Consider the following 16,943-nt stretch of genomic DNA (forward strand, 5'->3'; position numbering starts at 1 on the left):
ACTGGTAAACAGTAGTTTACTTTTCCATATGAACATACACTAAAAAAACTGACTGCCAACAGAACTTCAAAACTCAATATGAAGACTCCATAGTGAAGGGAAGACCTGAAGAAGCAAGAGGATCATCAACTGCTATTTGTCATGCCTGTAAGGATGCCATGTAAGCATGCTTATAGGACAAAAGCATCTCATAGAGACAAATGCTCCAAATGAGTTTCTTATGTCCCAGTAGAAGGGCACTTATTATGTAAAAAATATATTCACTTGTTCATCAATGCCCACTTTATCCATTTTAGGGTCATAGAGGGAAGTGAAGCTTACCCCAGCACTTAAAGGGTGCAATAAAGAAAGATTCTGGACAGGACACCATCTAAGTGTAAGCCACGAATATGTGTAGCCTACCCCCAACACCCATACACAAATGCAGAGGCAGTCTGGAGGACTACCAATTCATCCATGGCATGTCTTTGGGATGTGAGAGGAAGCTGGAGCACCTGGGAAAATCCACACAGACAAATGGAAGAAACCAAGACAAAAAAAAAACACCTACAAAATGGTGGGGTTTGCTGTGGTTTACTATGGAAAAGGAGGATAGAACTGGCAGAAAGGAAAACAAATGAAGATATAAAGGCATGCAAGCCCAGATCACCTCGGGTACTTAAAGAAAAAAAAAAAGAAATTTTTAGGGGAAAAAAAACTAAGGCACATATTATCAGTGGGCTGACAACACAGACAGCTAGAAGATTAGATCTCCAGAACCAAAGGTGTGTGCTCTCTTCTTCCTTAACATGAGAGAGAAAGCCAAGAACTTCAAATTTCAACAGCCTAAATTACCAAGTAGATCAAATGCTTGTTCTCAATCACAGTGGAATTTTCACATCTAGCAGTATTCTAGCAACTCGTAACATTGAAATGCCAGACTTACCGAATCCAGTGATCCTCCCAGAGCTGGTACTCAGGAAAGATGGCAGGAGAAGCACTGGTCCTTTCATGCTCTTTTTTTGCTTTTTCCATAGCCTTTTCATATGATTCTTGAGCCTAAAGGAAAAAATGTACATTCTTAACTGCATTACTGCAGTCACACTAGGGAAAGGATACAGTTATTTTAGAAATAACAGAAACACCTTCCAAATACGGTCCTTAATGAGTCCTATGAGTAGGCTCATCCAACGTACATAATATCTGTCACATTACACCAAAGACCCTCCACAACTTAGGGTACTCACAATCAGCACCTGTATTGATGTCAAATGGGTTTTTTTTAATACATTTTATTAAATTACCACTTAAGACAAAGGCAGTACATGCATTGATGTCAAGTGTTTTTTTTAACACTTTAAATTATCATGTATGACCCAGGTGAATGTATAATAAAAAATAATTTATATGCATTATACATTACATAATTTCTTTGTTTTTAACAACTGTCATTCATGCTAACATTGCATACACTGCTCAACTCCTGCCTTCCCTTAAACCTCACTGCCACAGATGTTATACAATTTGCTCCTTCCCTTTTATCTCTTTTACATTACTCAGCACTTCAATTAGAGCTAATTTAGATTTCGATTGCTTTGTTGCCAGCCAACAGCATTAAACTAAGTAAGGCCTTACTATGCATAGGCAAGACAAATCATGCGTCTGACCTCAAAAGAATAATTTCCTTAGTTACTGCCATTTATTCATCAACATTTCTGACAGATTTTAAAAATTCCCTAAACGGTACTATGTCAACTCATTATTCTCACAAAAAACATGTCTTCAGTTCTCTCTCCCTTTACAATTACATCTCCAGTATTTGCTTGTCTAGCTATGGAAACTGAAGTCTGCTTTGGGTGTAAAACTACCTATGCAAATACTTCCAGGCAAAAATCTTAAACCTTCTAGAATTTGTTGCATACTTGGGAGCCATACAGACGTCCTCCAATTCTTAGGCTACACAATGCCTTTCCAGTCTCTCTTACTGATGTTTTCTAACCTCTGCAGACTGATTATAGTCATCATACAATATTTTATTTGCTTTACTACTTATCCCCTTTTAAACAAAAGCTTCTGTTCCAGAAAAACTAAAAAGTCAACCAGAGCAGGTCATTCACTTAGTATTCCCAACTCCTTTCTCTTTCGGGTATACTTTGATATCAATCCCAGTCAGAGAAAGCAGTGTCTAACCTGCACTCCAAATTTCTGCTTGGCCTCATCCCACTATGTTACTCTCTCCTCACTAGGTATCTGCTCCCAATATCTTGGTTCCTTTGCCAATTTTATCCAGTGAATGTCAACCCCTTCTTGCCTATTTTCAATATCTCTACTTGCAGTCATCTGTACCGACAAAATGATCTTTCTCCACTCATGTGTTGGCTTAGTACTTGGGATACTTTCTGCTACCTTATGAATATAGTATTCATTACGGTCGTTGTTATTCTCTTTTAGGATCTGCAACCAAAATCCAACTCTCCATTTCTGAACGTTCCTTCGAGTCATCATCATCTGCATCCAATATGATTTATAACCTTCTGCTTGTGTTATGTATTTAAGCCTCAACTGCAGAGTTCTCAAATTATCCCACTTAACTCTTGCCTTCTTCCCCTCTCCTTCAACTCTATTAATTAGTGTCTGCATAATCTGAATGATAAAAATATGCTTGACCTAGTTATGTAATTTCATAGTTAAACATTTTCAATGCTCACTGATGTTACATAACACGCATAGCTCCCAACCAATCCGGGACAAATTTCAACAGAATCCGGGACAAATCCAGAAAAAAAATCAGGGACACTTTTAAAATATGAGTTTCATTAACTTGAGACATTAAGAGAATGTGAATTAATATACATTTCCTGAAGGAACAGAAGTCTATAACTTTTAATCATTGTCATTATTTACTAAATATAATTCAGCACATTTCCTCCAAAATGCACTAGTGTTATGAGGGATTAAGAGGGAAAGAGCTAAAATTTGAGTTAAAATCAGGGACAGTTGAGTGGATACATAACTCTAGTCTCCTGAAAGTACAAAACTGCCGCCAACCAATAGCAAGCACACATCCTGCAAATCACAAAATAATGATTTGGCACCTACACTGCTAACAAGTAATATACAAAGTATGCACCTGTTTGACTTACAGGGAACAGCAACATGAGAGCTAGATAAAAGCTATTTAGTTACAGAGATATTGCAGAGAGGTACCTCTGACCCATCAAGTAGGGTTCTTTTACAGATAAACATAAGATAATGTAAGACTTAATCTGTTGCATCTTATAATGGACACCCTTTTCAATGGTGATTTAGTTAAATCACACGCAGTAAATCACCAAGGGAAAGGAGATAGAGAGAGACCAAACACTACAGTTCATAAGGCAATGCCCTGAAGAAAGAAGAAAAAGTCTGAATCCAGTAGCCAACTATTAAGCAATAATGCTTAGTGAAAAGTATGTACAGAAGGTCAAGTGACTACAGTGAAAAAGTCTACAATGGACACTCCTAAAACAAACTACAGAATAGGCCTTTAAAAATTAATGATGTAGAGAGCTGATCCACCTAGACAAGGTTTGTTTGGCAAGTGTGAGCCCTTTCTTTCCCTTCTTACAGTAAACACAAAATGGTCCTCCTAAATTCATGCACTAGTTTTGCAGGTGGATCATATCCAGAGCATGAAATGTTCTCTCTGCTCTGGTTTTGGCTGCTGCAAATAAAAAACATGGAGATGAAAGACTGGTTAAAGGACAATTCAGAAACCACTTTCAGTAGGAGGTCTTACGGGACTGATCTTTCTGTAAGCCTGAATAAGTTAACCTGCAGCTCTAAGAACAATCAAATAAAGATGATAGCCACCATAAAAAAGAAGTTATGTACTTACTATAGTGTTCCATGTGTGTTGTCCATTTTCACCTTTTCCTCACTGATGGGGTTGGATGTGACTCTGCCATTACCAAAGCTCGTGGTCACAAACTTTGCTCTTGTGCAACTCCCCTTTACACAGAATGCACCTCAGGCATTACCTCAGATCTTGTTTGCTAACTATACATGTATACATATGCAAATATATATGTGTGTGTGTGTGTGTGTGTGTGTGTGTATATATATATATATATACATACGCACACACACACACACACACACACACACACACACAAAATAAGAAAAAGGAAAGCAGGACCCCACCACAGCAATGAAAAAAAATATATACACACGTGCACACACACTCATCAGAAAGTTGAAGCCATTGCAAGGTTATATTGAGTAAAAAAAAAAAATGAATGTATAATTCCGGTATCTCTCCATCAGAAGCCTGGGTAGGGGGTTGGTGGGTGGGTTGTGAGGAAAAGGTGAAAATGGACAACGCACGTGGAACATTATGGTAAGTACACAACTTCTTTATGTGATGTTGTCAATTTTCACCTTATAGAACTAGAACTCAGCAAACCACAGAATAACCAGAAGAACGTGAGCACTCCAAAGGACACCAACTTTATTCACAAACAGTCAAGCACTTTCCTCTCCACTATAGAGACTTCCTCAGAACAAAAATCACAACCTTACCCAACCAAGTTAAATACACCCATAAATTATTCAATTAAGCAACAATTAAAATCCTTAAAGCAATATCAAACTTCCAATGTTAACATAGTTCACCACATTGTTTTAAAAAATTCTTAAAAACAAGATTTAAACAAAATATTACATTGTTTTATGTTAAAAATGTGTTTACATAAATTAACAAACCAAAAACAAACAAAAAAAAATTTTTTTTAAAAGCCTAAGTTCTCAAATAAACTAACCTGAGATTTGATCAAGTTTAAGAATGCTAAAAAATACTAATGGTTTCATTGATGCCTGGAAATCTAGATGCATCCATAAACAATTGCCATTTTAATTCCATTACATCCAAGTGCACATCCAAAATACCCCCTTTTTTCATCCTCACTGAGGTGTTGCAAGACCAAAAATTTGAAACAATGTGTGGTATATGTTCGCTTATGTGCCTATATAGTGCACTGGTTACCCTACCATGCTTAATGTCACCTAAATGTTCTCCCATTCTAATTTTCAATTTCCTACTAGTTTTACCTATATAGAAAATGGGACATTTCTGACATTTAGCCATATAAATCACCCTTTTACTATTACAATTGTAGTGGCCCCCAATATGCAACCTATGTCCATTAATTTTCACATAATCCCCAGTTTCAAATATGTGTGGACAAAAAGAACTCTTCTTCTATTTGTCTTGTGTGTAGATCTCACCCCCTCAAGAATGTTCTTAATACATTTATCTCTTCTAAAAACGTACTTGGGGTGTTTTCCATCTTTAGAACCTATACCTGCATCACACTTCAAGATATCCCAGTGGTCATTTAACACCTCAATGATGGAGATGGCCATCCCATTATATGTTAGCACTAAAGACAAGTTAAAATCCTCCTTTAAATTCCTAACACTATTATTTCTAATGAATCCAAAGTCCAAAATTGGTTTGTATACCCCATGCCTGCTCTTAAAAATAACCTCTCTAGTTAAATTTTTCCAAAAGCCAGCCAGGATATCCCCTTTACTTGAACATTTTACAAATAAAATCCAACTCAATCAAAAAATCAGCTTCTGAACTAACCATCCTAGCTGCCCTTATCAACTGGCCTTTTACCACTCCTTTTTTCTGATAATCAGGGTGGCAACTCCCATAATCTAAATACGAATTCGAAAAGGTTTTTTTCCTATGTATTTTAGTTAAGAATTTTTTCCGGGAATAATCAATGGTTAAATCAACATCTAAGTAAATAATGTGTTTGTGGTTGTATTCAAAGTTGAATTTGAAAAACTCTACAGTTCTATTAATATATACTAAAAATTAATTAAGACTATCCTCGGTCCCTTTCCAAATCAGGAATAAATCGTCCAGGAATCTGGTGTAGTGTGTGACTTGGTCCTTGTACTGGCTATTGAATAAGTACTCCTGTTCCTAGTATGACATTATCAAATTGGCAAAAATGGGGGCACAAGCGGCCCCCATTGCTACTCCTTTAACTTGCTTGTAATATATCCCTTCAAACCATAGGTAATTGTTTTACAACACAAAATCCATTAAAACAATTATTTTGTTGATCTCATCTTGATCAAACATTTTGGTTTTATGAAGCTGTTGTTCCAACAAATAGTCCCTATATCTTGGGGAATAACTGAAAACAGGTTTACTACATCAACAGTAACCAGAAAAACCTCATTTGTTAGATCAAACCATTTAACTTATTAATGAAATGCCAGGAGTCCTTACTAATATAATCAAAGAAAGACAAAGCTTTTTGCATCAAGCCATCCAAATACTTGGAAATAAAATGAGTTTTACTTCTTTTACCGCCCACTATGGGCCGAAATTTCACATTAACCAAGCCTTTGTGTATCTTAGGTATGCCAAATATATTTCGCATCCTAGGATACTCATTTTTGAAGTAATGGTACTCATCCACATCGATCTGGCCCTGGAAGACCATGTCATCCAAAGCCAAATCGATCTTTCTGTATGCCACCATAATTTCGTTAATAGAACTTTCATGGTATGAATCCTCCACCAATATATTACTCATGCTGTCCAGATAATCACCTCTCTCCATGACCACCACCCCACTGCCCTTGTCAGGCTTCATAAATATAATGGTAGGGTCTTTGACTAAATGGAGCATGAGTTGCTTTTCTTCCTCTGTTAAATTCGAATAATCAGCCTGTGTGTTGTACCTATACCTTTTCCTTATTTCTTTTTCACAACTTTTTTCAAACAATTCCACCATTTTATTTAAAGGTGGATTAAAAGTAAATTTTCACCTTATCCCCACTGATGGGACAGAGTCCCTACCATCCTGTATCTTAGGTGTCTCAAGGGAGAATATTCTTAGGACCATAGACCAAAATGCAGCTCTACCCCTAGACACCAAATCTAATTTGTAATGAGTAATAAAAGGTATAGTGACAGGTCCATGTGGCTGCTGTACAAATATTATCCAAAGAAACCCTGGATTGGAAGGCAGAAGTAGCAGCCATTGCTCTAGTAGAATGAGCTTTAGCAGGCTTGGGCAATTGCTTATTCTGTGAATGGTAAATACAAAAAATGCACTGAGACAGTCATTTGGCTAAACTCACCTTGGACACAAGGAGACCTTTTCTAATATCTGAAAAGGCTACAAACAGCTGATCAGTTTTTCTATAAAACTTTGTTCTATGAAGATAGCAGCATAACTGTCTGTGAACATCAAACAAATATGAAGAATACTCCCCTTTATTCTGAAAATTGGGAAAGATAACTAGTAATTCAATAGACTGATTCAATGTATTCTCTGAAACCTCTATGTGTAAAAAGGAAGGGTTAAGTACACTATCCTGAAATATCAAATAAGGTGGTTGAGACGATAAGGCTTGAAGTTCAGAAACTCTTCTAGCAGGTGTGACTGCCACTAGGAAAAGGGTCTTCCAAGAAAGGAATTTCAGGTCACAATGTGCTGCTGGCTTGAATGGAGGACAAATAATACGCCTTAAAACGAAATTTAAATCCCATGATGGTGAAGGGTCTTTGTACGGGGGTTTTAAAAGTATTGTTCCTTTCAAAAAAGCTCTACAGTTTGTGAAAAATTAATGAAGATCCATTTTCACCCGAATGGAAGTTCGATATGGCTGTCAGCTGTACCTTAACTGTAGCTGCAGCTGTGCCTTCATTAAAAAGCTGTGCTAAGAAATCCAAAACCGTATGAATAGGAGCGGTGAAGGGGTCTATGCCAAGGCTCTTAGCCCAACAAACAAAACGTTTCCACTTACTATGATAAATTCTACAGGTGGAGGGTTTGTGAGATTAAAAAATAATGTGTTGGACAGGGGAAGAGAGAATGGGGTACTAGGCTAAGACCGGAACTGGAGCAGCCAAGCTGTCAACTTTAGACTGTGTAAATTTGGATGAACTATTCCTGTTGGGTGTGACAGAAAATCTGGAACTGGGTCCAGAATCCATGGCTCATTCTAGAAGAAGAGGCCACAGAATGGGAACCAAATCTGTCAAGGCCAATAGGGTGAAATTAGAATTGCTGACCCCGTCAACCAATTGGCTTTCTGTAAGAAGGCTGGGATCAACGGGGTAGTGGGAAAAGATTACAGACGTCCCAGGGCCAATCAGGGAGGAGTGCAACCCTAAGGACCCCCCCTCAGAGGTGGGGGAAATCAAGGTGAAATATTTGCTGTACTTGTTCACTGGAGAAGAAAAAAGGTTGCAGCAAGGCTGGCGCCATCGATGGAAAACCACCTCCACAAATCTTTGATTGAGGGACCACTTGTGAGGCATTAGAATGACCCTGTTGAGCTTGTCTGTAATCACATTGGACTTCCTCAAGATATGCATTGCTATCAGAAAACAGCTGGATGCAATTGCCCATTGCCAAATCCTGTGGGCTTCTTGACATGGGGGAAAGATCTGGTTCCCCCTTATTTGTTGACATACCAGACTACTGACATATTCTATGACTGAACTGCAACAGTCCCTAGGGAGAGAGTCCTAAAATGCTTGCAACTCCAAAAGCACTGCTCTCATCTCTAGGACATTTATATGAAGATTGGCCTCGATGGGGAACAGGTGCCTTGGAATGTCTTCCCCAGATAATACCCCCCCCCAACCTGGGAAGCATCTGGGGTTCACCATGGCTTTGGGCTGTGGAAGAACAAACAGATAACCTTGAGTTACTCGATCAGGCTGAAGCCACCAGAGAAGGTCCTGCTTGCAAAGGCTGGTGAGGCAAATCTTGAAGGACATGGGAAGCTCTAGGAATGACCATTGTACTGATAGGAGCCACTGGAGTATTCTCATATGGTAATGTGCTAAAGGAACTAGGACGATTGCTGCGGCCATTGAACTGAGAATCTCTTAAGACAAGGCGAGCTGGTATCAAGTTTCTGCAAAGTAATACTATGACCTAAAACCTGACTGTCATCACTTTTGAGAGTGGCAACTTGGCTACCATCTGATTTGTATGCAGGATTGCTCCTATGAACTTTAGGTTTTGCATGGGGTCCAGAGAAGACTTCAAGATTTACCATGATACCCAAAAGTGCACAAATTTCCAGAATGTAGTCTCTTATCCGAATAAGCACATGCCTGGTTGGGGCAGTAACTGGCCAGTCATCTAGCTATGGAAACACCCGGAATCCTTGTTGCCACAAGTAAGCTGTTACTACTGCCATGCACTTGGTAAATACTCTGGGGGCTGTTGTGAGTCCAAAGGGCAGAGCTCAAAACTGAGTGCGGCTGGTTCCCAACCAGAAGCACAAATGCCTTCTGGACCGTCTGTCTATTTTTATGTGACAGTACGTGTCCTGAAGGTCTATAGACCACATCCAATTGTCCTTTTTCATAAAAAGGAAGAATGGACTGAACCGTGACCATCCGAAGCTTTGTCTTTTTTACTGACTTGAGATCCAGAACAGGTCTCCAGTCCTCTGTTTTCTTTGGAACTAAAAAGAACCTCGAGTAAGTTCCGGATTCTATTTGGTCTGTTGGGACTTCTGGGATAACTCTTTTGTCGAGCAGCTTCTGAATTTGAATGGCTGCCTGTTCCCGTTGACTGGGTGGGACATCTGGGATCCTTTTGATTATGGGAAGAGGTTAGTAAAATGGGATAAGACAGATCCTGGAAATGATGTTCTGCACTCATTTGTTATTCTTAGCCAGGTATGTAGGTGCAGAGACAGTCGTCCCCAGACTACCTCTGGGACAAAGCAATCGGGCCTCCCTTCAGGAGTACTGGAAGGGTTTCCAAAGAATGATTCTCCAGAGCCCGGCTTTTTGTGGACTCCCTCTACCATGACGGCAGTGTCTTCCATCGTTCCTCCCCCTTCTACCTCTGGGGGAACTCTCACCATGCATGTCCTGGAAAGAACCCTGCAATTTTCTGAATCAAATCTTTCCGCTGCCCCTTTGACCCTTATGGTAGAGTCTTTAAGGCGTGGAAAAATGTATTTCCACAGCAGACAGGGTGTTACCTTTCTGTTCACACCTGGTCAGTGTCTCTTCCACTCTAGGCCCACACCTGGTCAGTGTCTCTTCCACTCTAGGCCCAAAAAGGGCCAAGCCATCAAAAGGTGCATTTACAAAGGATGAATTAAAAGGCTCCACAAAGTTGCAAATGCACATCCAGGTCTGCCTCCTAGAGATGTCTGAACCCCACTGCCCTGAAAATTCCATCCACTGCACAGGAAAACAGACACATGGAAGCATTAGCAACAGAATGTAGGGTGGTGAGCTGAGAAGAAACTCTCTCTCGTGACCCCTCAGCTACTGCTCCTTCAAGGGACTCAAAACTCTTTGATCAGATTCCTCTGCAAAGTACAGTTGTGTACACTTACCATAAATGTAGAAGCGCTAGTGTCTTCACTGTTGCAGTCATCAGTATAGGGTTCTTCCTGCCGGCAGGCAGCCCTCGGTCGGCCAGAATCCCAAAGTCTGGGTCCGGCGTCGGCTGTGCAGTCATCCTCCCTGACGTCAGAGCGCCAGGGGTACAAAGCTCCCAGCAGACGCCATGTTCTCCAGTTTTTCTTGCCCCAGATGTCAGGTGGCCAAAAGTAAAGGCTAAAAATAAGGTACAACAAACCCCATACCCTGTAGCAAATACACCTCAGAAGAAGGGAGAAGCAGGGAACCACACTAATGAAAGAATAAGAGGGGACAGGGGGGTGGGTAACCCAGACTGCAACAGTGAAGACACTCGAACATCTACATTTATGGTAAGTGTACACAACTGTACTATGTTCATCATGTTTCACTGTTGCAGTCATCACTGTAGGGTTGAATCCCAAAGCTGAGATAAAGGGTGGAGGTTATTGAGTAGAAGGAGCGGCTAGAAGGCCTTGCAAGACTGCAGAAGCAAAGCCTGCCCTGGACTTAGAATAAAGAGGTAGATTATAGTGCTTAGAGAAAGTATGCACTGAACTCCAAGTTGCAGCTTCCAAAATATCTTTGGTAGGTACTCCCCTGAGAAAAGCAGCAGAAGTAGCAGCAACTCTGGTGGAGTGAGTCCTGATTTTTCCTGGGATTTGCTTTCCATGATGAGAGTAACAAAATCTGATTCCATGAGCAATCCATTTAGAAATGGTCTGTTTTGAAATAGCCTTGCCTTGGGAATTTGCTGCATAAGAAACAAACAGTTATGTTTTTCTGATATCCTTGGTTCTGTCCAGGGAAAAACTAAGCTGCCTGTGCACGTCCAAAGAATACAAGATCCTCTTCCCCCTTATTTTGTGGATTGGGGAAAAAAGTTGGCAGGTGAATAGTTTGGTTTAAAGCCACTTTAGAAACCACTTTAGGCATGAAAGTAGGGTTAGTCCTTAAAGAAATCCTGTCGATGAAAAATAATGTAAGGTTCCACAGCCATGAGTGCTTGTAACTCTGAGACTCTCCTGTCTGAAGTCAAAGCCAGTAGGATAGCGGTCTTCCATGATAAATACTTTATATCAGATGTGGCAGCAGGCTCAAAAGCAGGCAGAGTAAGTTTTTCCAGAACATAGTTGAGGTCCCAGGCAGGTATGGGTAGTATCCTAGGGGGCCTTAAATTCTTTGCTCCTCTGAGATATTGTTTCAGAAGTGGATGTGAAAAAATTGGAGGATCTGTATTGTAATGTGCAGAGATAGCTGAGGCATGTATTTCTATGGAGGAAAAAGATAAACCCTTATGTAACATGTCTGTCAGGTAATGTAAAATCAATGGAATATTTGGAATGAGAGGATCTGAATCCTGAGCATGCATCCAGGTGCAAAATCTCTTCCATTTACCTTCATAAGATTTTCTAGTGCTAGGCCGTCTGGCTTCAAAGATAACATCCATGACCTGTTTGGAAAGGGTAGGATTAATCATAGACCCTGAATACGCCAGGCTGCCAGGCTGAGAGTTTTGATATGAGAGTGCAGAACCTGGCCCTGGTGTTGGGACAAAAGATATGGAATCTGAGGTAGAATGCAAGGTGGCTCCTGGGATAGATTCATCAGTGTTGAGTACCAAAACTGTCAAGGCCAATTTGGGGCCAGTAAAATCATCTTGGGTTTGTCCTGTTTTATCTTTAATAACACCCGTGGAAGAAGAGGTAGAGGAGGAAAGGCATACACCGAGAGGTTCCTCCAACTGAATGAGAGAGCATCCACTTTCCATGCTAGTTTGTGATATTTCCTTGTGCAAAAAGTCTGTAACTGGTAGTTGTGGGGAGATGCAAATAGATCTATGTCCGGGCAGCCCCAGGCTTCTGTAATCATCTTGAATATTTGGGTGTCTAGCATCCACTCGTGTGGGTCTGACAGGTTCCTGCTCAGGCTGTCTGCCAGAGTATTTTGTTTCCCTGGCAGGAACTGAGCTTGTAGGTCCACTTTGCAAGCTAGTGCTGTGTTCCATAGAGTCATGGCTAGTCTGCAAAGGGGGTAGGAGTGTGAACCCCCTTGCTTGTTTATGTACCACATAACTGTGGTGTTGTCTGGCTGTAGAAGATCCCTGAAAGCCAAGAGGGCATTCTGCACAGCTAACATCTCTTTTAAATTGATATGTAGGTGCTTCTGATCCTCTGTCCAAAAGCCTTGCAGGCCTTTCCCCTGCAAGTGGGCTCCCCATGCGTAATCAGAGGCGTCCGTGGTTAACACTTGGTAGGTTGGACGCAGACTGAAGGCTTTCCCTTTGTTTTGAAGACATGCCATGGCCCACCAATGGAATTCCTTTTGCAGGCAAGGCAAGACAGCAATCTGTATGTCTAGACTGTGACAATGCTGGGACCATACGCTTTTTAGGTACCATTGTATCTTTCTCATATGCAGTCTTGCATATGGTATGAGAAGGATGCAGGAGGCCATGTAACCCAAAGCCTGCAGGAATTTCCTTGCAGTTAGCTGAGATATTAACGCCAGGGTTTTGAAAGTTGAAGCCAGCTGAAGTTGTTTTTCGGATGTCAGGAATGCCATCTGGGTTGTTGTGTTTAAAAGAGCAACCAGGAAAGTTATCTGTTGTGTGGGTGTCAAATTTGACTTTTTTATGTTCACAGTGAATCCCAGGTACTCAAGTAGATTTTGAGCAAATTCCAGGTGCTGGAGTACGACATCCTTGCTGTCTGCTTGAATAAGGTAGTCGTCCAGATAACGGTAAATTTGAATTCCCTTGAGTCTGCAGTAAGCTACTACTGCTGTCAGGCACTTGGTGAAGACCCTGGGCGCAGTAGACAAGCCAAAGGGCAGCGCAGAGAATTGGTAATGTTTCGAGCCTGCCTTGAACCTGAGGTATCTTCTGCACTCCTGTCTGATAGGAATGTGTAGGTAAGCCTCCTTTAAATCCAATGTCACCATCCATGCATTTTTGCTCAACATTGGCAGGAGCTGCTGCAGAGTAAACATCTTGAACTGTGGTATCTCCAGGAAAGTATTTAAGACTGACAGATCCAGGATGGGTCTCCAAGAATTTTGTTTTCTGGGAACTAGAAAGAGTCTTGAGTAAAAGCCTTGCCCAGTCTCTGACTGTGGAACCAGTTCTATGGCCCTCATAGCCATGAGGGATCCCACCTGGTTTAATGCCTCTGCCCATTGGTTTTTTGGTAGCTCTGGCCATCCGTTTGGTCTTGGCAAGGTATGAAAGTGGAATTTGTAAGCTCTTGAAACTACATCCAGAAACCACTTGTCTTGGGTTATGTAAGTCCAATTTCGGTGAAAAAGAGAGAGTTTTCCTCCTAGAGGGGCTTCCAGGAGAGAGGTTCCTGGAGCCATGCAGGGGGAGTCATTGAGCCTGTTTCCTATAAGATTGAGGTCTGTCCTCTCCACCCCTGGGGGTGGAAGCACTCCACTGTCTAGGTCTATAAGAGGTCTGTGCTTGGGCCCTCCCTCTGGGGCGCCTATATCTACCCCTCTGAGGCCTGTCCGAGCTGGGAAAGGACCAATTTTTAGTTGGCCAATTTCTGCTAAATCTTGGGGGCTGAACTTGTAAGAAATCCTTAACCGTTTGCATGGATTTTGCCTTATCCTCCATTTTCTTTATCACCTCTTCAGCCTTAGACCCAAACAAAACATTATGTTGAACAGGAGCATCCAGCAACTTTGCTTTCACTTGATCAGGCAAATTTTGTTCCTTTAACCAAGCATGCCTTCTAATGACCGTGCCAGTGGCAGCCGCCCTGCATGAGGCCTCCAAAGCATCAAAACCACAGTGTAAGTTACGTTTCCCCATCTGCTCAGTAGCATGTATCAAATTGTGAAATTCCTTATTATCTGCACATGCAGAAATAGTACCTAGCTTTTGTTTCAAAACAGACAGAAGAAATTGCTGATATTTTAGCATATGAAATTGACAATTTAAAGGCCTAATGGATAAAGTAGCAGAAGTGTACACTTTTTTGCCCCATCTCTCCAATGCTCTAGAATCCTTATCTGATGGAATAGGGTTCTTACCAGTGGCGGCCTTAACACCCTTAGGACCCTGAGAAATGGTTTCTGGATCAGCAGTAGGACTTTTATAAAGAAACTGGTGGGAGTCAGGGACTCTGTAATATCTATCAGGCTTTGCAGGGGCTGGAGGAAAGGTGTCAGGAGTTAAATTAGCATCAGAAAAGGCATCATCCACAATATCCAAAATAGGAGGAATAGCCAGGGGTCTGTGTTGGGGAAGAAGAAGGAAATTCCTAAGCCTTCTCTTAGATTCTGTGTACTCCTGTCCTTCCCAGTGAAAATGTTCCTTCATGTCATGTAAAGTTTCCCCAAAAGAAAAATCCTCAGGGGGAGAAGCTGAAGGAATGGATTCCTCAACATCAGAATCCTCATAAGGAGGGAAAGTATAATCCTGTTCAGAGGAAGACACTGAAGAAATAGATGCCTGATCAGAGGATTCATAGTCCAATTCTTGTCTTGGCCTTTTGTCTGGAGGGGGATGTGAACCTCTAATCATAGTTAGTAAGTCCTCCGCCATTTTAAGCATTTGTTTTTGAGATTTAAGTCCCGGATCAGAGGAGGCCTGGGCTTGAGTCTTTGTTTTAGAAGGAGTCTTTGCCTTTATCTGAAGCTGCGTAGGCCTGAAAACCCCCTCGGAAGCCGGTACCTGCACAGCGGCTCCAGACCTATCCGAGGGAGCATTATCCGAAGGTCCTGCACCTGGAGTACTCAAAGGCCCAGTTGGCTCCTCATGGGAGTCCATTTCGGCAAGTGGTTCTGTAATGGCCAATGACAGGGGCTGCGAAAGCGCCTCACTGACGACGGCTGAACCTGCAGCTGGCTCTGCTTGTAAACAGTCGTCTGATTTGGACCTCGGAGGCCTGTTCTTATCCTTGCGCCTTTTGTGAACTCCGGTAGTCGGAAGCGTGTCCGACGACATATTGTAATTAAATCGCCTGCCAAAGTAGTGAAAAGCAAAATCGTATCTCCGCTTAATAGTACGTTGATTAAATCTAGCACAAAACCGACAACTAGCTACGTCGTGGTCAGGGCCTAGACAAGGAATACAGTAAGATTGGAAATCCTTATGAGGTATTTGCTTCCCACATGAAATACAATTATTAACTTTTTCTGACATCGGACTGGAGCAAGAAAAAAGTTTCCCCAACGGGGTACTTAGCTTTGAGAAGAAGAAGAAAGTCTTCGGAATGAGAACCAAAAATATCAGGAGTCAGCCGACCGGCACTTGCGAACTGCTTCCACCGCACAGCAAGAAAGACTGGAGAACATGGTGTCGGCTGGGAGCTTTGTACCCCTGGCGCTCTGACGTCAGGGAGGATGACTGCACAGCCGACGCCGGACCCAGACTTTGGGATTCTGGCCGACCGAGGGCTGCCTGCCGACAGAAAGAATCCTACAGTGATGACTGCAACAGTGAAACACGATGAACATCCTAGTAAAGTGAGCCAAGTAATTCAGGGACTGTAGAGCAAAGGTTGCTGACGAAAAGACGTGGTTGCCACATCTGTCTATGGTCTTGGAATCCCTATTAGGAGGATGGATAGTGGAACTAGTCTCAGAGTTCCTTTTCCGTTGCTGCCGCCACAACCATGGCATCCACTGCACCCCCCCTTGATCCAAAACTTTCTGTCTATAGGGGGCGTAATTAATTTATTTGGTCTGCGAGGGGTAGGCTCAAGAAAATGTAGGGTCTCCCATGCCTTCTTAGAAATTAATTCAATAAGTTTGTCCAAAGGTGGATTCACCCAAGAGGAGAAAGTTCGAGAACCAAAGGCCTTCAGGTATACAGAGTCCTCTGGAGGAGGACTGCTGGACTGCCAGCCACCTCTCGGCTTTAACTATTTAAGGATGTTCCCAAAGGAGACACCTTCAGGAGATGACTGTGGGGAATCCCTCTCCTTCATCAAGGTCAGACTTTGTGAGACTTTGTACCGGCTCACAGACTGCAGCTGACCCAGGGACATGAAACTTCTTCTCATGCTCATATGAGAATTGTGAAAACCTGAAGGTCATTGTCTCTTAGTTAGAGAGTAACAGTGAGTTCTTCCTTGCCTGCTGCTTTTCCGTAGGTGACCCATCTCTTTGGGAGACCTTGGGGCTCATGAAGTCCAATAAAGACTAGCCTCAGAACTCGTGAAGTACTTGAGTGTGTATCTGACAAAGATGGTGGGAGAAAACTAGGCTATCGTATTAGTGAAGATGCAATATAAAATCCAGCCCCCTGACTCTTGTTAGTCTTCTGGACTAGATGCCTACCAAAGTCATGGTGTGTTTTGCATGCCTTTTATGTTGCAGGAGACTGTGAGGTAGTAGAGGTCATGGAATCAACACGTGCTCTCAGATCTTAAGTCTTGTATGAGACTCCTGTCATAAGGCCCTGGAGTGTAGAGAACATCTTCACATACTTATTGGCTGGTTTCCCTTTTCTGCATGCAAGACCTGTTGCAGGTTCTAATGATGGATGATTCCACTTTAGGAAAGCTCAAAGGAAAAAAGACCAAAAGCAAATTGTTGTAGA

General features: G+C 41.8%; 1 protein-coding gene across 1 annotated transcript in view; it reads right to left on the bottom strand.

The window, feature by feature from the left end:
• LOC122816707 (transformation/transcription domain associated protein) overlaps positions 1–16,943 on the bottom strand; it is a gene marked incomplete in the record, with an annotated part of 2,794,447 nt that overhangs the window by 672,104 nt on the left and 2,105,400 nt on the right. The window contains 1 exon segment of the mRNA XM_044089697.1: positions 926–1,038. Within this exon segment, the coding sequence (XP_043945632.1) occupies positions 926–1,038 (113 nt within the window).

The sequence above is a fragment of the Protopterus annectens genome, chromosome 12.part0 (genome assembly GCF_019279795.1).
Source record: "Protopterus annectens isolate FY-2018-M chromosome 12.part0, PAN1.0, whole genome shotgun sequence".
Lineage (NCBI taxonomy): Eukaryota > Metazoa > Chordata > Ceratodontiformes > Protopteridae > Protopterus > Protopterus annectens.